The sequence below is a fragment of the Podarcis filfolensis genome (genome assembly GCF_964270895.1).
Source record: "Podarcis filfolensis genome assembly, chromosome: 6".
Taxonomy (NCBI): domain Eukaryota; kingdom Metazoa; phylum Chordata; class Lepidosauria; order Squamata; family Lacertidae; genus Podarcis; species Podarcis filfolensis.
Genome location: NC_139609.1, coordinates 48,060,635 through 48,085,293, shown reverse-complemented (window position 1 = coordinate 48,085,293; position 24,659 = coordinate 48,060,635). Strand labels below are relative to the sequence as shown.

Here is a 24,659-nt window from a genome sequence, read left to right as displayed (position 1 = left end):
TTTGGAGGGGAAAAAGTGCGTCCTATAGGGCGAAAAATACGGTATATTGAGTACACTCCTACAATCTCATGTTTCTGTAAAGCAGGGAGAGTCAACATGGTGCCCTCTGCGTGTTGTGAATTCCCAACTCCTACCATCTCTTGTGTATTAGCTGTGTTGGCATGGCCAGATGGGAGTTGTAGTCCAAAGCATCTGGAGGGCTGCACATTGATTTCTCCTCCTATGAAAGTGTAATGCTACATACACTAACATATTCCCCCTTCTCCCTCCCAGAAATATACTGCAGTTCCTCAACACTTTGTGGCTGTGAGTAAGGGAAACTGGGAGAACTAGCCTAAAACAGCAAGAGGAGTGGGGCCATAGAGGTGTTTGTGGCTCAGACCAGATCAAGGTTCAGGATGAGGTTTTTGTATATTTGGGAGCACGAAGGCCAAGTGTTATATGATGATAAAGCAAACGTGTCAGGTATTCATAAATGTGTTATAGGTTGGAATATTAAAGCAGATCTTTATGTGCTACCCACAGTTCAAATGTTGTAGAGGTTTTTGCAGCTGCTTTAATGCCAGAGGCTAAATCTTTGGCAGCTACATAGTATTTTTGAATGTTTTTTCTTAGGGGGAGAGTTTAAAGAAAACTAATAAAGCATCGTTTGAACAAGACAGTCAGATTAGATGGTCATCCAAAATCTTAGGCATGCAGAAATATACTGCTTCAAATTTTGGACACTTCAGAAGCAAACAAGTCAGAGACTGCTATTGTAGAGATGGAAAACTAAGTTAAGGGTAATTTGAAGAAAAACTGTTGAGTTTTCATTTGTGAAATTTTTGTGGCATTATGTCCTTTAGAAAGCATGGTCAGTGCGGACTGTGTTGCAGTTAAAGGAAAGGAAAGGAAAGAAGAAATTTTGATGATTTCCTTTGAATTGTTGCCTGAAAACCACTCATCCAGTGGTCTCCCAAAACAGGAACTAATGGTGAGGGCCTAGTTCTGGAACTTTACTCATGCAGTCACAACACCTCCTGACAAGTTCTACTTGCCATTGGAGAAGAAAAATGTGCATGCTCAGAAATGAACTGAGTGTAAGTTCCACAGAGAAGTATTAAGGCAATAGGGTATTAAAAAGGGTAAAGGGACCCCTGACCATTAGGTCCAGTCGTGACCGACTCTGGGGTTGCGGCGCTCATCTCGCTTTATTAGCCGAGGGAGCCGGCATACAGCTTCCGGGTCATGTGGCCAGCATGACTAAGCCGCTTCTGGCGAACCAGAGCAGCGCACAGAAATGCTGTTTACCTTCCCGCTGGAGCGGTACCTATTTATCTACTTGCACTTTGACGTGCTTTCGAAGTGCTAGGTTGGCAGGAGCAGGGACTGAGCAATGGGAGCTCATCCTGTTGCGGGGATTTGAACTGCCGACCTTCTGATCGGCAAATCCTAGGCTCTGTGGTTTAACCCACAGTGCCACCCGCATCCCAATAGGGTATTAAGCATGCACAAATGACTTACAGGCATACCTTGCTTTATTACCACATGACTTCAGCCAAAACCAGAATGTGGAAACCTGTTTAAGTTAGGAAGGCAACCTTGGTTGTGTCTAAACTAGGACATGAATGTGTAGATATGCATGTCCATGTATGTTTTGCTGTTTCCTTGTGTTTGTGTCCCTTCATCCACACAAGCACTTTCAGTTTTATGCTTCTAAAATGTACCTGGATGCAGTGGCGTAGCGTGGGGGGTGCAGGGGGGGCGGACCGCACCGGGCGCAACATCTGGGGTTAGGGCAAATCAATGGGTTAGGGGGCGCAAATCCACGGGTTAGGGGGCGCAAATCCACGGGTTAGGGGGCGCAAATTACTTGCCTTGCCCCGGGTGCTGACAACCCACGCTACGCCACTGCCTGGATGTTTCCTGTCCACACTCGTGGCCAGTGCTTGATTTTTTGTGTTGTTGTCACATCCTTTCATGTGGATATTTGTTCAGCTTTCAACATTTTTGTTTTGAAATACAAGTTTTCCAAAAAAAGAGCACAAAAGAGCAGTAAAAACATTTTTTTAAAATGTGTGTTGCTTCACATCAGGCAAGATTGAGAGCTGCTGGAATGAAAGGCTGACACTTCCATTCCTCCCCTTTTCCTTTCCTGCACCCAGCAAAACATCATCACACGTGTGTATAAACCTGCTCATATAATGTGCTTTAGTTCATTCACAGTCAAGTAACACATGATTTTATACTGGATTATCCAGAGAACAGGAAAATCAGACTTTAGCAGGAGACGGTGTGGGTTGCCACTTGGATGAGGACATTGTGTGGAAGCTGCAAAAAGATAGAGAAGCACAAGCAGCTTCAAATCCACATTAGACTTTGGTCTGGATGAGACCCTAGTTTGTAAACATAAAATAATTCTTCACCCTAAAAAGTCGAATCAGTGACACACTAAGGTTCTTATGGAAGCTCTAATTGATGCTGGCTCTTCTTTCTCCAGCTATAAAAATGGGCAGACTCACATTGAGACCGTAAATAATACATTATGTTCCCTAAGATGACAGTTGTCTTGTTAAACGGGATCTTTTTAAAAGTAAAGAAGAAAATAAAAATGTCAGCAGTACCTTGTAGCAATAGTTTATTTAGCTCAGTACCGCCAAGCTGCAGCAGATACCTCTGGCCCATTCCTATGCCCCTGCCACGTTTTCTATTTTGGTAGTTACTATCTGCAAAAATAGGGATAGATACACTATTGAATGCAAGTAGCATGAACTCAGGATTTGCCCCATTATAAATTGCATCAAAAATTAGTACTTAGTTGTACTGAACAGAAAAATCAGTTTAAGGATGTGCACCTTTTAAGGGCAGTCTTATGTCCCCAGGGATGGTAGAATGTTGCAATCTCCCTCTCTGCAGGTCTGCCCTCAGAAGCTTTCACTCTATATGCTTCAATGGGAGGACAAAAAATGTGTTTTCAGGGTGTGTGTGTGAATCGGGATGTGTTGGGATTCACAGGATCTAAAGCACTGCCAGAATTTTTTTTTTGGGGGGGGGAGCGCAGTGGCCCTCGGACGTGGTGTACTTATTTATTTTAAATTTTTTTACGCCTTAGAAAATGGGGAAAGAGATTATGCCCACCCTCCTTTGCCCTAAAGGCACAAGCCAGGTCAGATTCTGGATCTGGCAGTTCTCCCATCTCAAATTCTCCCTCCCCCAATGCTGTAGGTGCAATTCACACCCATTAAAATCAACAATAGTACAGGCATCCCTCAGAGATATTGTAGGTTTGGTTCCAGAATACCACAATAAAGCAAATATTGCAATAAAGCGAGTCACACATTTTTTTCTTGGTTTTCTAGTGCATGTAAAGTTATGTTTATACTATACTGTGGTCTATTTATACTCTACTGTTAAGCCATGTCCCCTCTGGCTCCAGGGTTGGGAGGAGAAAAACTTGGTTCTTAGCCAGCTCCACTCCTGTGGCAGGAAGAGGGGCTGTAGGCATCTTCCTTCTCCTGGAAGCAACTAGGCGGCCTGCAACTACACCCACAGGAGCAATATCTGTGAAGCGCAATAAAGTGAGGTATGCATGTAGATCATTTTGCTCATGCTTAATACCCTAACCCTATTGAATGGATGGGCTTGTGCCCCTTGGCATAATTTGAAAAGCAAGAGCAGTGAGTCCCTTTCTTACCAGCTTGATTGGCCGCGACAGAAAGAGAGAGAGAATAGGTTGGCCATAGCTACTTTTGGCTCTGGCCCAGTCTACTGCTGGCTTAGAATCTGCTCTCAGTCAGCATATTGTCTGTCCCTTCTTCAGAATGTAAGCTGCAAAGCAATCAGTTATGAATGACATTTAAAAGATGGGTTCTTCTGACCAAAGTCTGAATGGAACACACTAGGTCCAGTGACTGTAACTGAAAATGAGATCATTGAGTGATGTAAATCAGTGTTCACTAACAGTTTATGATGAACTGAAGTAATTTTCCACCTGGGATTTTAAAGTAATAGTTGGGAATTTCAGCAATATTTTGACAAGCGAGGCTCCAATATTTATTTGATCTGGTATTTAAAATTTCAAAACAGAGTAAACACATTTTTATCACCACATCATACCAGCTAGGCTGTATTTCTCAATTTATTAGAAACAGCGGTCAGTACATCCTTCTAAAACATTACATGTAAATGTGCTTTATTGCAATCTTTTATTGCATTTTTATTCTAAAGCAAAGTAGGCCAGAATGCTTAGTGTCTGGGATTCCAAAGCTCAACCACTTATTTTAAAAAATAGAAACATACAGTAAGATCATAGCACATTTGGTGACAAGTACAATGTTGCATTACTTATCTAGAAACTACAATATGACTAACATACAATTGTTTTCCTCATGAAGCAGTTTCTTTTTTAAAGTTAAACTACATGAATTTGACTACACCATAAAATGACAGAAGAACAGGTTTTACATACCAACAAGACTACTCAAGTTACATGCTGGAATTTATATTTAAAAAATAACAAAACAAAAACAATCCCCTTTGCTCCATGAGAAGCAACCTTTGACAAATAGCATCCCTTAAAAGAAAAACCAAAATGGATTTCAAGAATGTAGTGTTCATGTGCGGGATGTACAGAAGGAGTGCACAGTCCTGGCATACCTCAATACAAAATGAAGCTACCTACTCATTGTTACACGTATTTGTAAAATGAGTCCATACACAGTGATTAATGCTATTATTCTCCTTTGCACATTAGTTCTAGATGGGGTTTTCCCATATTTAAGAACTGCAACTGTTACTGTCTCTCAAAAGGAAATGGGGTTTATGTAAAATGCAACCACTTTGCTTTGAATAAACTACAATGCTTTATCTTGAAGCAAATAAGGAAAACACTTTTAAAAAATTGGAAATTTAAAAGCACACCGAGAATATTAGTGAGGAACCCCACTTTTTTGGGGGGGAGGAGAGAACAAAATGATCCAAACTTTCAGATTGTGAGGTGGGTAAAGCAAGTGAAAATTGTGAATTTGGAGTTTCAGAGGGCTAGGGCTAGTTATGGCCAATGCATATTAGATATATGTATGTGAATTTATTTTCATATATCTATATACATACAGTACACACACGCGCGCACACACACACACACACGTTGCAGACCAGTACAATCCCATGGTGCTGTAAACTGGCAAAAATTAACAGGTTGAGTTAAATTTCTTTGTAGTCAGTCACTGCAAATACCGAACACTCTACACTCCAAGAAAGACAACACACAGCTGGCTGGCATACAAGGGTGCAACACCACTGAACATACTAGGCCTATGATGGGGGAGGAGAAAGCATGTTGACCCTTGAAAATGTCTTTAAATAGCTTTTCTTTACACACTGCAAATGCCTGTCTGAAAATAAAAAAGTGTCCCGAGGGGCTGACTGGAGAAAAGTGCAAGGCTCTCAATGGTTATAGGTAAAATACTAAGCAGTGTGAAACAGAATAACCTTTTAACTATGAGCCATTGCTATATGCAATACTCAACCTCCATGAGCGATAAGACAGGAGTAAGGGATGTTGCTGAAGAATAGTGTATAGTATAAAGGTCTGCATTAAAATTATGGAGCCAGCCAAAAATGCTAGTGCTTGAAACCTAGAAAAGTTAGACTGATTTGCTAAACTTCCACTATTTGTTATTCAGTGTTCAGTCAAAACATACTCCAGCCAAGCAAAGCTCTTAGCTCAGGGCTGAGAGTAGATAGGATGTTGAGAGATCCTGTGTATTATTTATAGCCCAATCATACCAGAAGAATAGTGCTTGAGGGACAGTGGGTTTTTAACTCTTCTCCCTGCTGAAAATAAATCATCCCTCATATTTAATATCTGCCCCAAGGGGCTGGGGAGAAAACACAGGCAGCCCCCAGTTGTATGTGTTTCCCATAACACACCAAATAGCTTCAGAATGGTGATTTAGCTCATGAAGATGGCACAGGGGAAAAAGCTTCAACCACCACACCCAGAGCTATCTTGGCGTGTAGAAACATTGCAACTGTTTGTACAATTTGGCTTAAAAACAGCATTTAGCTTTTAGGCAACTGCCATCTTATGATGGCAAGCAGCAGAAGCAAAATGCCTCTTCCCACATCTCTTTACTGGGGGGTGGGGTGAGGTGTAAGAGCAGGTTGTGGGCTTCAGGGAAAAGAATGTGGGGTGCAGTGTCTCATGGACAGGAAGGAGAGGCCAGGGTTGGTCAATACATCTACAGCTAGCAAGGAGAAAGAACTACTAGGGCAGGTTAGGATGGAAAGCACTGCCTTGGTTAGTGCAAGTGTGTGGAGTCAATGACAGGTATTGCCTCCATTGCCTGTGTGACTTTCCCTGTCAACTTGGATGAAGCAAGGGAGCTGTGGTGACAGGGAATAGCTCTCCTGACTTAAGGGGAGTCATGAGACTGTGGTGCAGTGAACATCCTCACATCCCTGAGTCTCCTAAGCAGGCAGGGAAGAGTCGAGTGGTGAGGTGTCACTGAGAAAGAGAAGTGCAGCAGTTGGAGACTGGTTATGGGTCAGCTGCCTGGGTATGGGTCCCAAGACGTACCTGACCACGTCCACTGCTGATGCTAGCCCTCAGACACATCCTTATTCTATTTCTTTTAAGATTTTCTATCTCAAAATGCCTTAAAACACCTCAATTCTGGAAAATTATCATTTTCAGGAAATAAAGTAATTCTTATTATTGGGGGCGGCGGGGGGGGGCAGAGTTCATGTCTAAAAGTACAATTGCTGCATATCAGAAAATGGAGTTTCAATAAGTTAAAACTCCAGGTCTGGCTGCTTTTAAGTGCAAGTATTTTAAAGGGTGAAACAAACTGGATGTAAATCTTTACTTCATGAGCATACTGAAACTTTTCAAGTCATGAAGTATATATTTATGAATTCACATTAAAAAGATAAAAATGGGTAGAAGAGAAACCTTGAGCATACATTATGCCCAGATCTGCATTTATACTCTGTCATCTCACAAAAATTGTCTTACATCTGCATACATACAATACATGTTACCACTTCAGATTTTTATTCCCTGTTAGTGTGAATTAAACCAAAACCAAAAAACTACACATTCAAACAAATATTGTTCAAGTACCAAAGAGGGGGCTTTTGTAGACTTGGAAATATGATAGCCAAACAGGAAAATTGCTATGTGAAGAGAACCCATTAAGTCACTGTACATGTTGTCGTGGCTTTCCAAGTGACAACATAATTACAGAACCAAACCACCTCAAGCCCTTAATATGTGTCCTACATGTGTCCAGGTTGGCTTCTACAGTCTATTGTGTGCCTGATCTTAAGAAAGACTGAAGAATTGCTGCTATTCCCTATTCCTGAGCTTGTGCAGACCAGGGGTTTGGATGAAAAAAAAAAAAGAATATATGAGAACTGTGCTTATGTATGGGAAAACCAAAAACCTACAGTTATTGGGGGGGGGGAGTACTGGAATTAAAGAGATTATGCATACTAATTTATAAGTGAATTCAGTGGCTGGAGGTAGATATAAACTTAAATTTGGGTTGTATGATTGTTTTATGTTGCTTGTGTTGGCTGATCCCCTGCTCCTTTTCATTTTAGGCCATGATCCTAAGAATTGCATCACCAGCTCTACATTTTAACTACAGGAGCTTTTCAAAGTTTGTATCCGGCTAACAACACCACACACCGCATCAGGTATAATTTCTGAACTCTCCCAAGTTTTAAAAGTGACTTGTTGAGCAAAGAACTGTTGTTCAGTGAAAGGTAATCAAGCAGCTCCAATGTGCACATAAAATCAATCTAGCTCACAGACTAGAAAAGTAACCCAGTGAGGCTGGATTTATTCCTACTTTCATAAGTAGGATATTCAAGATACTGCTTTGTACAACATAGGTACAGAGGAAAAACTATGTTGTAACCTCCTTATGAATTCTTCCCAAAATTTCTCCTTAACAGTGCTGTATTTGTTCTTATGATATGTGACTGGCAAAGAAATTAGCCTCAGAAGTACTAGCAGTTCAATTACTTTTCAATCTTGGCTGATCTATTGTGCATTGCAGCTACTGCAACAGCTGCAGAAAAATATGCAGTTTTCTACTTGTGAGAAAGGAAAATATTGAATCTTCCCCACTAAAGCACTTCAGATAAGCTGCATATTAAGAGCCTTTCTACCCAACCAGTTTACTGCTTAACAAAAAACATTTACATAGTTGGGTCATTGAAATCAGTATAACATCTAGCAGATAAAAAAAAATGTTCTACTAAAACAAGCCTAGCTCATTGGCTTAAAAAAACCCACACATTCAGCTCTTCTCATCTTCCATTTTGCTATTCTCTAGTGCATTTGTAGAAAGACAGCAAGTTATGCTAGGGGGCTGATCTTAACAAAGGTAAAGTATGAGAATTTGGAATGCTGCCACTTGAGGTCAGCTACCTGTTTGAAAAATTAGGCATGAGAACATTAAATCAAGAAATGTTGATGGGAGCTGAATGGTGGTAGAAGAACATTTCTTCTACAAACTTTCATTTGTAAACTGCAAAATGATTTTTCACTTGCAAAGTCCATCCAAAAATGTTCAATGTGAGAGGCATTGCAAGCATGTGAACACCAGCTGGCTGTTATTTATAAGCCAAAAGGAAGCCATGTATATATGTTTACTTTCCTCAAAATTCTAATCTAAATGTGTCAGAATGTGCCAATTTAAAGGGAAGTAAATCAAGGCACCTTGTGAGATGAAGTACACATAAAGTTAATTGTAAATTTTTAAAAAATGAACCTAAAGGAAGCATATGAATTTACTGATACTCTGAATGCAGTAACAGAAGCCAAAGGATTGTATCCCCAGGGCCATGTTAGTCCTGCTTAGGAGTAGACCCACTGAAGTCAATGGACATGACAAACTTGGGTTCATTTAATTTCAGTGGGTCTTTCTGAGACAGACTAGCACTGGACTCAGTGACTTCATAGGGGCAAACCCAAATGAAGTAAATGCAAAACAGTGGAAGCTGTATGGTATGGCCTAAATTGCCAATTAGCTCATTGTTTGGTTATAACATTAAAATGTGAAGATTTATAATTGGTAGTTATGGGAAAACATTTCACTGATTCTGAGTAAGTCAAAACAAGCCTCTGTGGTCTAGGCTAGATTTAACGACATAGTATTAAGCAATGTGTAGGTACCAAATTAGAATGTGCAAGCTGGTTAGGCTTCCAGAGGAGGTATAAAGTCTCAACCCGGTGACTCTGAAAAGTGGCAGAATCCAGTGCCACGCTTAATAAAAGTAGCATATTGCTGCTGGCTAAAGAGGATGTGGGAGTGGACAGGCCTGGGAAGAGAGGGACTGAAGAGATGGTGGCACATTAAGTTATTAACTATTGTCTCACAAATTTAAAGACTACAGGATGGGTTTGTTTGTTTTTTACAACCATGGTTCCATTTTTAGAAGATCATGTTCCAGCTGGTTAGCCAGCACTTAGCTTAAGTGGCAGTAGATTAGTGCAAAACAGAAGTGCTTTTGGGACATGTCAAGCAATCTAGTTTAGCCCCTACAGTTGCTGATTAGTGCTCAAATTTTATCATTTTCCTGTTCAGCAATTTCATATTCTGCATAATACTTCTAAGCTCCCTTATAGTGCATTCTGCTTTGTGTAAACATTAGAATCTAACAGTCTGGGGGTTCAAGGTGGCACTGAAGGTAGGTTGGAGCCAGAAAAGATCCAAATGTCCCAACTCCCTGGCATGCACTTCAAATACTACACAGAAAAAGGAAAGACTTCATGCTGAATCTACCGATTTGTCCTTGTTGTGTAAGCAAGTGTTCTAGCTCAAATATAATCTTTAGAAATTACAATAAATCAACAAGGGCATACATGTAGTGACAAAAAAAAGGTAAATACAGCATTGTCAGAGCACAAATTCTCACAGTCTAGTGGATCCAGTTCTCACTATTTGCTATAATTTCATTATTTGATGTTACATATAATCCAGATGAATCTGATGGCAGATGACCAAGCAAAGCTGTTTACATACTGATAGATTCTACCACTTTATATCTTTACTAGTCCCATTGAATTCAGCTACCCAAATATTTGTCTTATGGTAAGCCAGCAATGAATTCTAAGGTTATACAACCTGTACAATGGATTTCGTGATTTAGGGTGCAATCCAAATGCATTATAAACACAGTTTTGTAGCCAGTTTCAACAGTATATAGACTGCACCCATAGGGGTTTTTTGTTTTGTTTTGTTTTTTGGTTTAGCAAGCCATTGAGAAGCAATCCATTGCACTTCTAAAGTTTTTTTTAAAAACAACAACAACAAATGTTTTTAAAACAGAAAATTCATTGTTTAGCATCTTATAAACATGCCAGGTGCCAGCTTCATTCTGCTTAACATTCCAAAGCTTAGTATCTTTTAAAAACAAAATCTGACATCCTTGGAAGAAAGGAACCACATTTTGAAAATAATAAAGGGGGAAGTGGTGCAGTTACATCAGGTCAGGTTAGTTTTCAAAACAACAGAAGACTTTTTAGCTTTTATATTTCTCTCTTCAAGTTTTGGCAAGTGTGATTGCAAATGCAATCTACCCACCCCCCCAAATCCAGCAATGAAAGTAGTTTTGGTGGGTTCAATTTGGTTTCTTTTATTTGAAGACCGGTAAGTACTATTGAAACCAAAGCTTTGCTATGTTGGTAAAATATAAAGCAATATTTCCTTGAGGATATTCTTTTAAATAAGAACCTGAAACTCTCCCCATAATTCCTTTGGTCTCCTCTCACCAAATACCATGCTACATCAAGATGAGCCCTCATGTGTAAGTTTGTCTGACTTGCAGCCAAGCTGCTAAAATTAACAGGGAAGTTTCTGGAGTAGAGACTTTCCCTACATTTTCCTGGAGCTTAAGACTGAAAGACATTACTAATACCTCAGAAAAACAAAATCCAAGTAGAAGTTCCGCTGATGGTGCCTGGCAAAAGTTTTGCTTTTAGTTCTTTCTGTATGCATCTTTAAAGAGATAACTTGTTCCTTATAGGGAAAATGAGAGAGTCTCCTTATATAAAAACACAGCTGATCTTCAGGTAGCACCAGGGCACCAACCCCAAAGCTATTATTTTGTTGCTGTTAGGTCTCCAATTCACATTCATCAAATCATTTCTTGTGCAAAACAAGCAGTCTTAAGGAGAAAGAATGCCCTCTGGGTTTTAGTAAAAACTGTAGAAAAGAAATCCGAGAACCAACACTTCACCTATACTCCACCCTCCTAGAATTTATCTACAGAGGGAGGGCATCTGTGCGTTGACAGGATAAGCGAGCCGGACATTGAGGGAGTCATTGTGTTGGACAAGGGAGGTATGCTGGTAATGAAGGACTAATTCTTTTAGGGTAGTATAAAGGTTATATGGCTCTGCAAACCCATAACCTCTTGGAGTGCTGTAAATCACACAGTGTTTAACTTCACCATCAGCTCTGTTAAAAAAATAGAAAATTAAAAATTAACATGATAGTAATTTAGAAGAATTACAACAAGTGAGATACTGAAAAGTCATGATAAACATCAAGGAACCTTGGATACAACAGTATTCCTGTAATGATTTTCATGTTTAGAATGGCTTGCTGTCTCATGAATGCTTGTCACGGTGCAGTGAAGGCTTTTTTAAAAAGCCTTTCAGGTTGTGACAGAGGTTCCTATTCTACCTGAATATCATCTTCCAAACCCTCTAGAGCTTAACTTTATACAATATATAACATATTTACAATAAATAGTTTTTTTTGCCAGAGAACCAGCTTTTGGATTTAACTTTCAGTAAATCCATTTAAAAAAAATTAAAGCAGTTCAGGTAAGTGGCATTTAAGGTTCCAGTACTGTTCCTGGGCAGATCCTTATATATACTAAGGGGCTCATTGGACCAGAATACATAGGGCTAACATTCATTCAGTACTAAAGCACATATAATTCTATCACACATGTAAGCAGAATAAATGCCCAACCTGCGAAGCATTTCAAGAACTACAAATTACCCATAATCTAGGGAAATGTACATCCTCTAGCTCTTGTAGAAACTTGTTTTGCTTATGTCACAAGAGCAGGAAGATACTAAACAATTTAACTTACTGACTGCACTAACATTACTGACAAAAGATATGATTGTGGACAATTCCCAACACATTATTTCCACAACATGGTGCCCTCTAGATGTAACTCCAATCATCCCTGACCATTGGCCATGTTGGGTGGAGCTGAATGGAGGTGGGGAAAGGCAATTAGCTCAGTGGTAGAGCGTCTGTTGGAAGATTAGAACAGTCAAAAGAAAGTTATTCACATAGTGCATAGTTAAACTATGGAATTTGCTCCACAAGTAGTAGTGATAACCACTAACCTGGAGGGCTTTAAAAAAGAATTAGACACTAACCACAATGGCTGTGTTCTACCACCAAGGTTGGAGACACAGTATCCCCATAAATGCCAGGGAGAGTTCTGTTGCTGCTTTGTCCTGCTTTGGTATCTGTAAGAATAGGGTGATGAACTAGATGGGCCATTGGCCAATCCAGCAGGCTGCTCTTGTGTTTGTATGTGGAAGGTCCCAGGTTTGATCCCTGGCACTTTCAGGTAGGGCTGGGAGAGAACCCTGTCTGAAATCTTGGAAAGCTACTGCCAGCAGACAATACTGAGATAGATGGAGTATAAGACAGCCTTCCTAAGTTCCTATACTAATCCAAACAACCAGAGGGCACCAGGTTGGGGAGGACTGGTTAAACTAATATGCCATGTTATAATCTAAATGCTAAGAAATGTCTTCATCTTTTAAGAGACCACTGACCCATCTAAATGACTAATGATGAACAGAGACTGAATTAAATTTCTCTCACTCCTGCTACCAAAGCTATTTTAATTGCAGATGTTAAGACACCAGTCCTTTGCACTATTGTATCTATGAAGAGATCCCAATTTTTTTTACTAAAATAGTGCATTTCTGAGCAAGATCTGGCTGCATGATTTGGAAGCAATAGCAAACCAGAAGAGTAGGCTCTAAGTAGCTGTTCACATGGGCAAATCAAGGCACTCAGTATTTTTCTTGAGTGTATATAATGATAACACTGAAAGCTTAAAAACACTTTAGAATACTTTTGTCAAGAGGACTAGGCAAAGAATGCAAATACAAAAGAGTCACAAACAGTATATAGATTATGGAACTGAGGTCTGGTTCTCTTAGTACTGGTTGTGCTGTGCCATTTAATTTACCATGTTTACTTGAATCTAATGCTCACCTTTTGGGGGCAAATTACACTGCGAAAATTGAGGTGCGCATTAGATTCAATGGCATGTTAGACTCAAATAAATACGGTAGAAAGCTAACCAAGTAAGCATTTAGTTATCTTTATGTTGCATTCTCCACAGTTTGTGTTAAACCCATTTTTAATTAAGAAAATATAAGGCAAAAAGCTATCCAAGTTATGCAGCCAAATTCTATACAGGGTTATTTTGATGCAAGTCCCACCAAATTTATTAGTCTAATGTGGCTGACTCCCCTGTAAATGCACATAGAGGACTTGGCCTAAAAGAAATCCAGGGAATCACTACTTACACCACAGAACAAGCATAACAGCCTTTCTTGCTACTTTCTCGAATTAAAAATGCTCCATCAGGTTTCCCACAAAGCAAATCTTCTGCTTGGATGCGATTGATATCTCCCACAAACCAAGATGTTTCATCATAATGTGGCAGATTTTCATCCTCCTCATTTGTAAAGTATGTACTAGGAAGAGACAACAAATCTTATTTCCTTAATGCAGGAATAATTTCTGTATTAGGATTACTTGTTCTTGCATGAAGCAATTCATGCAAACAACAACAGAGGCCTAACTCACATTATTTTTATACCACTGTTAATTCCTGTGTATATGGGACCAAGCCCTGGAAAAATCAGCAGTAGTTTTATGGTGCACAAGAAAACACTTTCATTGTCTCAGATGCTTACATTTCATCCATGCAAGATAACAGATACTAAGATTTAAAAAAATTAATTTGTACTAGTTATATATCACTAGTAGTAAATATGTTAGAGGGATGGATAGAGTTATTTTTTCCCCGAATGATTCTTCTGGAACTGTACACCACTAAGAGAAAAAATCCCTTGGTGTTATCTGAAAATCTATATGCATGACCAGATATTGTCACGTGATTAAGAAAAAGTGTACATGGTCGTATGACAGCCACATGCATGTACACCAACACAGAGCTACACACTCCTGTCATGCACTATTTCTATGCACTTTAATCATCCATATTGCAAAATTCAGAGTGGTTGTACAAAAACACTTACTCAATATTTTCGTTTTTTATTCCAAGCCAGTCGTTTATTCGTTTCTGCCTCACTCCTTTATGATTAAGCCAGCTGCCAATGAGAGACAATATACTGTAATACGGTCCAATAGTTAATATAATCTACAAAAAGGACACTTAACAATTCATAACATTCTGAGGCCATAATTGGTCTTCCTATAGCAGTGTCGTTACTGAAGGAATATATCAAAACCTGAATTAGAAAAGGCATATACAGTTAGTTGTACTTACTGCATATGGCTGCACATTGTACAACATTTTGAGCCTTTTGGAAAATTGACCTCCTCTATGTAAGATTTTCACTCACATCCCTTCCTTCCCCCTCCTAGCAAGATACGGGATTTGCTCACTGGATATCCCAATTCCATTTAGTGGGTAAGCAGTTAATGCTCAGAAAAGCAGCTTATCTACGAGGGCGCTGGTTAGTTATCTGCTGACTTGGTACACCCAGTGTGGATTCAGTATAGGCTCTATTTCACTTCAAAGCTAACAAGAAAATTCAGCTGGAACCAGAAATGTTCTATACAAGACATGCTATGGATTAGTTATTATTAAGCCAAGCACTTATTACATGAGTGCTGAAAAGGCTAACCAACTGTTAACATCCTTTCATGTTAAGTGCTCAGCTTCCTTTCCATTAATATATTTGGACCAAATTAGATGAGACACCATTCACACAATTAATAGGAATTGTGTGAATGTTTTTTGTAAGTAAATTGAAAGAACATATCCCCCATCTGTGCTTTAAAGCCTGCTTGTAGCTCCAACAGTAGCTGAAGTCAGTTTTAAGAAGCAGGACCTTCTTTGTTTGGGCACCCCGAGTATGGAACTCGCTCTCGTTGGAGATGCTGTTGTCCCCCATGTTATCTATTCTCAAATGGCAAGTTAAGACATACATGTCATATCAAACATGAAGGACTTTTATTTTTAGCCATTGACTGTTTTATGATGCTTATGCATTTTAATGATTTTATGGTTGTTGAGTATATTTATTGACTAGTTTTTGTACTGTCCTAGAAAACCTTTGGGATGAAAGGCAGGTTATAAATAAAACAAATAAGTGAATAAGTACAGCAGACCTGATCTGCATCTGTACCAGAGTAGGGGTCTTTAATCATTAGGTGACATGAAGAGCCCAATCTGGATTGGGACACAAGTGGAGGGTTAAAGCTTCCACCCCCACCAGGGTCTTAATCTAGCTCAGGGCCACTCTATTTACTTCTAAAATGACAGCAACACAATTGCTAATTCTGTGAATGACCCTAACCAGAATACTGGAGACTCACAGACCGGCTATTACTTACACAAGGTACTGATCTCTGATTTTGCGCAGCTGCATAAGATCAGGTTTGATACTGTTCATTTTCTTGTCAGTTTCCCGGTTGTCTAGAGCTTGCTTCTTCAAATCCTGTTCCAGTTGCAGCTTACTATCATGGATTTCACCCAGACGTGATTTTAATTTTTCATAATTCATCGCAATGCTGTAAAGAAGTGACTAGTTTTTAAAGGGTAAAAGTTACACACAAAAATAACCACTCTCATCTACAACTAAATAGTACATAGTGACTGTATTAGGCACTGTGGAAGACATTGGCTTCATTCATTCATTTCATACTAAAAGTGTATCTACACAAGAGCTTCCTGATCCTTTTACAACTTAAGCACTAAACCACAGGTGCAGAAAGTCTACCTTGGAATAGCAGTTGTAAGCTGTAGAGCAGAACATTCTAGCAAAAGCACCTGGACAATACCACTTCTTCCTCTCTATTATCTAAATATTATTTGGACGAAGACTTTCATGACAAAAATTATGCTAACAGAACATGATTCTTGATCTGAGCTTAACTGAAGAAAAAATGGAAAAGTTTGAGCAGTCTCAAAAGTAAGAGACCACATGCATCAGATATGATCCTAGCTGCATCTTATGCATCTTATGATCTTCCACTGATACTCTGCTGCATCTGTCTCCTTCTTCAGAGATAAAGTAGGTGGCCACAGCAGACAGGACCTTTTACATATTGGCAGAGAGGTTGCTGAATTAAACAGGGAGGGTGCTGCAGAGTCTGCTTTATTTGGGCATGATGGTTTTTAATTTGCCTTTCCTGTGTAGATTCTGCTGGTTTAATATAATATTGCTAGGTTGTTTTTTTATTCCATTTGTTGTTTTTATTATGAAAACACTTCTGAAAATTGCACTGTAAGCTGTATTAGAGGCTTTGTTAAGGAGAAGAAAGATTTAAATTAATTTTAAAAATGAAGATAAGTTACCCTATTGTTTATTACAAGCTGCCCAACTACTACCACTTGAACTTCAGAAGTCATTTTGCCTGGATAAGATACCTCACATGAATACTTTTCACAGTTATTAGAAAAAGCATCCACACTATTGTTCATGTTGTTTCATTATCTAACAAATTATTTAATTGAGAATCTATGCTGTTAAGAACACTCTTAAGAATAGCCACCTAAGTCTAGCAAACTGTCTCCAACAGTGATCAACCAGATTTCCATTTAGGTAGCTGCCCTTTCCTAAACCTTTTCCAACTCTATTAAAATTCTGTCATTCCTTTTTCAGAAGAAGTTGATCTGGAGCTCTTCATCCTGCTTGGGATTGTGCTTCTTGAGTAATTTCAACTCAATCCATGATTTACTAAATTTTAAACATGGAAAAAGTTGCTATCTAAATTCAACAGAACATCAGGTAACATGCAGTCAGTTTCCTTGTAAATTTCATACAGTGCGGAAATTGCTTACAACAAAGGTGTCTGATCTATAGCACAGTAGTTATGTAACTAAATATGATGATATAGTGTACAGTGGAGGTCAATGGGAGAAATTATATTTATGGAGAACACAAATGCAGTTACTATCTGAGGCCAGGACTGGCAACAGAAGTGGCATTTGGGCAGACCTACCGTTCAATTTCCTTCTCATTTCCTTCTCTTCTGAATCGTTCAATGTATTCTTTGCTATATCGCTCTTGGGTGTGACACTGCTCTTCAAATATTTTAATTGTTTCATTAAAAGCTTCTATTGCTGTTCTCTTCATTTGAATTTCCTGCACAGAAAAACCAATTTCAAAAATCACCATTACTCACCAGAAGCACAAAGCTGTAGAACTATTTGATTATTATTTTTACATAAATCAAAGCAGATAATCTATAGGTCTATATGATTTGATTCAGTATTGAAAAGTATATAATCCAAACACTGAGTGAATTACCAATTTAAAGTATCTAATCTACAAGACCCTCTTGGTTAGTCAGATACACCTGCTTTGCCTTCTTTCACCTTGAGAAAAAAGTGACCATGTTGTCGTACAACTTTACTGAGCATTTCACAAAATAAAGCTATTAAAGCAGTTTACAAAACAAAACAACCCAAGTTCTAAGAACAATATCATTTCAACAAACTCTAAAGCTATGCAATTGTTTCATAAATGACTGGTTACACACCTCAGGGAACGCCTTAAACAAAAATGTCTTCAAGACATGCCTACACGGTATGACACAAGGCACCTGTCTAATTTTGGCAGGTTACTTGAGAGACTGTCTTATGCCAAACACACCCAGCAGATTGCTGTTGTCTGGGGGAGGGTCCGGCAAGTTTCAGCATCTCAGAAGCCCACTATGCAGTAACTCAGAGAAGAGCTTTTAGTGTGGCTGCCCCTGTTCTGTGGAATAGCATTTCTACTGAGATATGACAGGTGCCCACAATCATTTTTGTTCCAACAAGCTTTCCCAGTTGTATACACAAGTCTTTATCATGAGTCTCTACCTGTTAGGGTTTTAATCTTGTTTAAAATGTATTTTTTTACTTTGTGTTTAATTATGTTATGTGTAAATCCCCCTGAGATGGTGGTTTAAAAGGCTTTTAATAAATTAAGTGCAATATTAATAACAGATTCTAAAGAGCTAGAGCTGCAACACTAAAAGTGCAGTTTCTAATACAAACTAAGTGCACCTCTAGGGCATATACACACATCATTTTTTTTCTTATGCCACCTTTCCATAGATAAAACCATGCTTAAGGTAGCTTACAACTTGAAAAAAATTGTGTAATTAGAAATATAACAAAAATAGCCATTAACAATATCTAAAACTCATCAAAAAGTACACAACCTAATTAACAATTTCCACATTAAATCATAGTAAGATCCACAGTAAGCCCAAGGGAAGCCCCATAGAGTGTGTGTTGCAGGAATGCAGCCTTGAGGTTAGTAGAGTGGCCAAGCTATCTTGGTCCAGGAAAAGTCATAGGTGTCTTACTAACTGAAGCTGATAGAAGACACTTCTAGCCTCCAAGGCCAGCTATACCTTAAGTGACAAAGATGGATACAGGAGCACTTCCAGATAATATACCTGCTCTTTCAGAGGCGGTGCAACCCCATTCAGAACATGTAACTGACCTATATCCAAGACATGGGGACCACTCACCCACAAGACCTATGCCTTGTCAGAGTTTAAACTCAGCTTATCTGCTGCTATCCAACCCACCACCGCAGACGGATACTGGTCCAGCCTGCACAGCCACTCCGTCAGATGTTACATAAAAACAGTGGTGTGTGTTATCAGCATACTAATAGCACTTTGCTCCAAATTCCTTAATGCCCACTCTGAAAGGCTTCATACAGATGTTAAAAAGAATTGGGGACATAGATAGGGACCCTGTGGCTATCCAGTTCCCATCACTCCTGTGGATTGGCTATGATGGCTAGGGGCTGATGGGAACTGGGAGTGCAACAACATGATTACAACTCTGAGTATACAGAATTGGGAGAAACTAGCTCCAATCCTGGTGATCAGCTACAGTGTCAGGATTGAAGCCAGGGCCCCATTTATACAAACCATCTACTCTATCTAATACAGGTATCTGAGAGCACACATGGATGGATTTCAAGTGCAAAGTTACTCACATGCAAGTATATTTATAGGTATGAAGGAGAGACTTGTGGTGATTTTGCTAGTGACCTCTATTCACATGTCATTTTTTGTTGCTCTGAATCTGCATAACCATGGCTTCAGACATAATTCCTAGCTAGCCAAAGCAGTTTGTACAAGTCACAGACTTGGATCCTGAGACCCATTAAATGCAACAAGAGGTTACAGTGTTTCAGTAATGACTGCACAAGCAGAGACTCGGAAAGAAATATTCCTTTCACAGGAATATTACACAGCCTTACACAGTGTATTTACATCATCTTAGAATATTTTCATACAAACACCAAAATCCATATTTTATATAACTCTTTGTGCTGACGTTAGAAAAAACCAACACAGAGACCCAGTACATTCAAAATATATTCCAAATAGATGAATCAAATATTCTTACACAACACACCATGCCAACTCTTGTCAATGATGATGGGATACATGCCTCAAAGACTTTCTAGGGTGCATTTCAGTTTTTTCCTGTTTGTTTGCAGGCTCATTTGTTTGCAATACTATTTGATTTAATATTTCAGTTTAATTAAATATATACCGTATTTTTCGCCCTATATGACGCACTTTTTCCCCTCCAAAAATGAAGGGGAAATGTGTGTGCGTCCTATGGGGCGAATACAGGCTTTCGCTGAAGCCTGGAGAGCGAGAGGGGACGGTGCGCACCGACCCCTCTCGTTCTCCAGGCTTCAGGAAGCTCTGCGCAACCCTCGGGAGCCCGGCATGAAGCCGTGCCGGGCTCCGGAGGGTTGCGCAGAGCTGCCTGCACTCCCGGGCTTTGCACAGCTCCGCACAACCCTAAGTAGCCCGGCGTGAAGCCGTGCCGGGCTCCCGAAGGTTGCGCAGAGCTGCCTGCGTTCCGAAGCCTGGGGCGCGCTGAAGAGCGCGCCCGGGCTTTGCGCAGCTCTCTGCAAGCCTGGGGAGACCGGTGTGGCTCCCTAGGCTTGCGGATAGCAGGCTGTTCTGGGGGCTGGGGTTGGGGGAAGCTCGGGCTTCCCCCGCGCCAGCTCCGTGCCTGGGGGGGGGGGAAATATTTTTTTTTCTTTTATTCCCCCCCCCCCAAAAAAAAAACTAGGTGCGTCCTATGGGGCGAAAAATATGGTATATATTAGCCAATGCACAGTGTGCAGTTTATTTGATGAAATAATCATTTGTGAGCACAGCTTTAGAAGCAGTAACTATGAGACAGACTGGCTCTTCAAAGTGTCAGCGTAAAGAATCAAGCCAGTCTTGCACAAATTATTGTGCAATGCACACCAGCATAATGGATTACACAAACAGTTCTTTACTCATAATATTACCCAGTGCAAACACTTTCTATCAAGTTTGAACTCTGCTTCTGTTAGCACAAAATGCTTTGCTTTCATGGAAAATTTTGTTAGGAGGTAAGCTGTACTATTTAAAGACTGGAGGTCCCCCACCCCACCCGCTGCCATTTCTTTGCTAGACTACCACTTAGCAGATTCATGATGCTGTGCTGAAATGTTCCACAGCAGAGCATGATCTTCCTGATAGCTTGGCATCCAAGACTATACACTCAAGAATGCCATTCATTCAAAATCTGTAACAGTTCCCTTCTGCTGGACGTGGAGCAGATTCCTTTTCCTATGCTGGCCTCTAACATACAAAGCAGGGGATAAAAGGTAGGTGGGAAGTGTGTATGTGTCTTTAGCTTTCATCCCAGCTACTTTATCTGTGCAACCTCTCCTCCTAGCTGCTTTTGCTCCAGGCTGGCTCCAACACCAGGTTTCTCAGTACTGTGAGCAAAAGAGCACAGATCAAGCACTGTTCCCCCAATTTGGATTGGAGATTGTATATTTGCTGCTAAACTCTAGTTCAGGCCCAAGTAACCATAAGAACACAATGCAACAACACACCTGTGATGTTCTGGTGTATTCTTCATATAGTCTGTCATATTCTTTACTTTTCTCCTGATACTGGGTGTGGTACTCCTGAAGCTTTTTGCCCACGGCATCAATATTATCTTCTTTTACCAACTGATCCTGCATACATAAAAAAGAAAATAAGTATACTTTTCTCTGAAAGACATTCCAGTGCTGACCTATCTGCAGAACTACCCTTATGGAAACACAAGACAGTCTTAGCCTGAACAACAAAGCCTCTCTATACATCTACCAAGACATTATCCTTAACAATGACTATTCCTGTTACTCAGGAAATACGTATAAATGTTTGAGATTGTAGAATTAACAAATTAGTTTTGGGATCTTTTATTTGAGCAAGCACTTGCTTAATCAGCAATATTTCTTTTAGAGAGCATGGTAGGCTTTCAATACTCTAATGTTTCTTCTACAAAAAAAAAATATTTATGCTATTTTGCCTTTGTAAACTTTATAGTTTGGAAGAGATACCAATAATGACAGGAAAAAATAGCGGGCAAAGTTCCAGATTTACTAAAAAGCAGAGAATCAGTTCATTTCTCTTGCAAGATCAAAGGTTTTATGCACCTATAGCTATACAGCCAATGAGAGACTACGACAAGCATGAATTTAAAGGAGTGTATGCCAAATTAGGGACCAGCTACTTCCTAATATAGCGATGAATGTTAGTGTTCTCATACAAAACCCTGTCTTTAGAAAAAAATTTTTTTATTAAAACTCAATAAAAACACACATTTAATGGTAATACAAATGGTAATACAGGGTTCTTTGAAAATCTCACCTGCTGGTATCTGGATACAGGATACATAAGCTTCACATCTAGTTTAGGGTTATATTGGGCAAGAGACTCATGGTGATAGTGGTTAATCAGTTCCACAACAGAATTGAATGTCAGTGGATCAGAAAAACCGTATTTCCCATCCCGGTGATAAATTTTTATCAATTTATTGTTGCCACCCTTCCTGCAATAGACAGAATTAAAGAAAACAAGCATATCATTATGTGCATTCATGTTGCATACTATAAGCATACTAAATCAAAAAGTCAAACAAACTCCTGCATAGTTACTTTGCACTACATGTTGTTGACTTTGTATGTAGCATCCCATGCAATACTGTAATTTGAGAGTAATATTCAGTCAAAAACATCTTAACTGTAGTTGTTACAGGCTTCACTAATTTGTAAAAGGATTAATTAGAATTTCTCCAAAGGAAGTTCAAGAATTACTGTTTTTTTAGTATTGAGGAATTGTATAAAGGAATAGTTAACCTTTTAGCACATCATATGGTCCAGTTACTTTGACAGTACTTGTTTCCTACAAAATTTCATGCCTAACAAGCTAGGTGGCCACTAATATACCTCACCAGTTTGTTTGCCATAGCTAGTCTTCTGGATTCAGTCTTGCATACATAAGTCTTGCCTACATGTACAAAGGGGCTACTCAGGGTTAGCGAATGTGGTGGCCTCTAGATGTTGCTGAACTACAACCCCCATCCATCCCTCAGCACTGACCATGATGTTTGCACTGATGGGAGTCCAACAATATCTGAAAGGCAGCATGTTGACTATCTGTGGTTACTCAGTTAACAACAATGTTGGTACTTAACACTAAATCATGGTTAGTACTATGTGAATGAGCTGGAGTGAAATGCTGGGCCCCACATCTCCCCTATGAAGTTGAGGGAAGACTTCAGCAGTGTTTACATTCACTTTCTGGGAGTCCTGGCTTGTTATGTTTAAACCCAGAATCCTGATATAAAACAAACTGGTAAATTCCATAATCAGCCACCTTTAAGTAAAAACATGTGTTACAAAGCTAACTTGTAAAACTAAGCAGAATTTCTTTTAAGCCAGGTTACCCAATTCAAATGTTATAACCAGCGAAGATTCCCTGTAAGTGAAATGAAACTCATAGTCTCCAGACTATGCATAAGTATGTGAGCCGAATGCATTACTTGGGCTCATTCACACATCACTAAACCAAACTTTTGCATTTGTGCAATGTGGTCACCATTTACCCTAAGTTTCTATGCAGAATGAGTCCAGGAACAAGCCTTGGGCTTGTTCACTCCCTCCATAGGCACTTTCACAGCAGAAATATGTATTAATAAAAAGAGGCAGCCTACATTTACTTAATGATAAATGCCATTAATTTCTGCTGAGAAAAATAAAGCACTACGTTTGGGGACAACATTATAGGGAAGCTAAAACCTACCTATCACTCCCAATACCAAACGTATACAGCCATTAAGAATTCCATCAGAAAGCAAGACTAGGCTTGTTGGGGAGAGGAAAAGTTTATGATATCCCATCTCCCATCTGATTAGGAGGCAGGTACAAGCAGGACAACATTTTTAATCCTTCCAGTCTGGGATAAATGGAAAGTGTTCCTTACTTCTTTCTACCTATAATAACTTTGGGAAGAGGATTAAGATTTGACATGACAGAAGCAACAGTCTTAAGTGATGGGTAGCTTTGTGAGAGAAGTAAAGGGAGAAGAACTGGGGAAAGGGTTGAGATTCTTCATCCCTCCCTTTCCCATCTTTTAGCCATTGGTGAAATTACAGCATATGGGGAAGGCTATACAGTGGTGCCTCGCAAGACAAAATTAATCCGTTCCGCGAGTCTCTTCATCTTGCAGTTTTTTCGTCTTGCGAAGCACGGCTATTAGCGGCTTAGCGGCTATTAACGGCTTAGCGGCTTTAAGAAAAAGGAAACAAACTCGCAAGAACTCGCAAGACGTTTCATCTTGCGAAGCAAGCCCATAGGGAAATTCGTCTTGCGGAACGACTCAAAAAACGGAAAACTCTTTCGTCTTGCGCGTTTTTCATCTTGCGAGGCATTCGTCTTGCGAGGTACCACTGTATACACTTTGTACTAAGACATTCCAAATGTCCTGCAAAGGAAAGACAAATTCCTCAAAAAGAGGGGTTGAGATCCTTAGTTTGCTTATTTTATGCTGCCTTCAGAATTGAAATACTCAAGTTTTCTTTTAGCAAGAACTGGGGACAGGAGAGGAGAGAACAAGAAAAGAATGCGAAGAGCTACAGAGAAGTTGTAGGGTTCAACAAAGAGCTGTGCAAGGTCCTGAAGCCACATTACCCTTGCCCACTCTATTCTACCTTCACAGACGGAAGCCTCTGTAGCAGTGGCGTAGCGTGGGTTGTCAGCACCCGGGGCAAGGCAAGTAATTTGCGCCCCCTAACCCGTGGATTTGCGCCCCCTAACCCATGGATTTGCCCTAACCCCAGATGTTGCGCCCGGTGCGGCCCGCCCCCCTGCACCCCCCACGCTACGCCACTGCTCTGTAGTGTCAAAAAAGCTAGAACAAGAGTAGCCAACATGGTGCCTCCATATTTTGTGAACTACAAATTCCCAGCAGCCCCAACCAGCATAGCCAATGGTCGGGGAGATGGGAATTGTAGTCCCAAATATATGGAGAGCTACCCCTAAACACAAAATTGGTTTTAAACAGAAAAAGCTAATA

General features: G+C 39.8%; 1 protein-coding gene and 1 long non-coding RNA gene across 5 annotated transcripts in view; one reads left to right on the top strand and one right to left on the bottom strand.

Moving 5' to 3' along the window:
- Positions 1–4,099: 4,099 nt before the first annotated feature.
- The window catches only part of LOC310765352 (phosphatidylinositol 3-kinase regulatory subunit gamma), a 243,912-nt gene continuing 223,352 nt past the window's right edge, over positions 4,100–24,659 (bottom strand). For all 4 annotated transcript variants that reach the window (XM_083620188.1, XM_083620187.1, XM_083620186.1 and 1 more), the window contains 7 exons: positions 21,954–22,134; positions 21,149–21,274; positions 17,247–17,389; positions 15,636–15,812; positions 14,312–14,383; positions 13,574–13,744; positions 4,100–11,456 (listed from right to left, as the gene is read on the bottom strand). In XM_083620188.1, coding sequence (XP_083476314.1) covers positions 11,258–11,456; positions 13,574–13,744; positions 14,312–14,383; positions 15,636–15,812; positions 17,247–17,389; positions 21,149–21,274; positions 21,954–22,134 — 1,069 coding nt within the window. In that variant the 3' untranslated portion in view covers positions 4,100–11,257. The remainder of the gene's footprint in view (positions 11,457–13,573; positions 13,745–14,311; positions 14,384–15,635; positions 15,813–17,246; positions 17,390–21,148; positions 21,275–21,953; positions 22,135–24,659) is intronic.
- Positions 7,586–24,311, top strand: LOC310765367. The gene is made up of 3 exons (XR_014549540.1): positions 7,586–7,683; positions 19,200–19,264; positions 24,169–24,311. It is a non-coding gene; the product is annotated as an uncharacterized lncRNA (long non-coding RNA).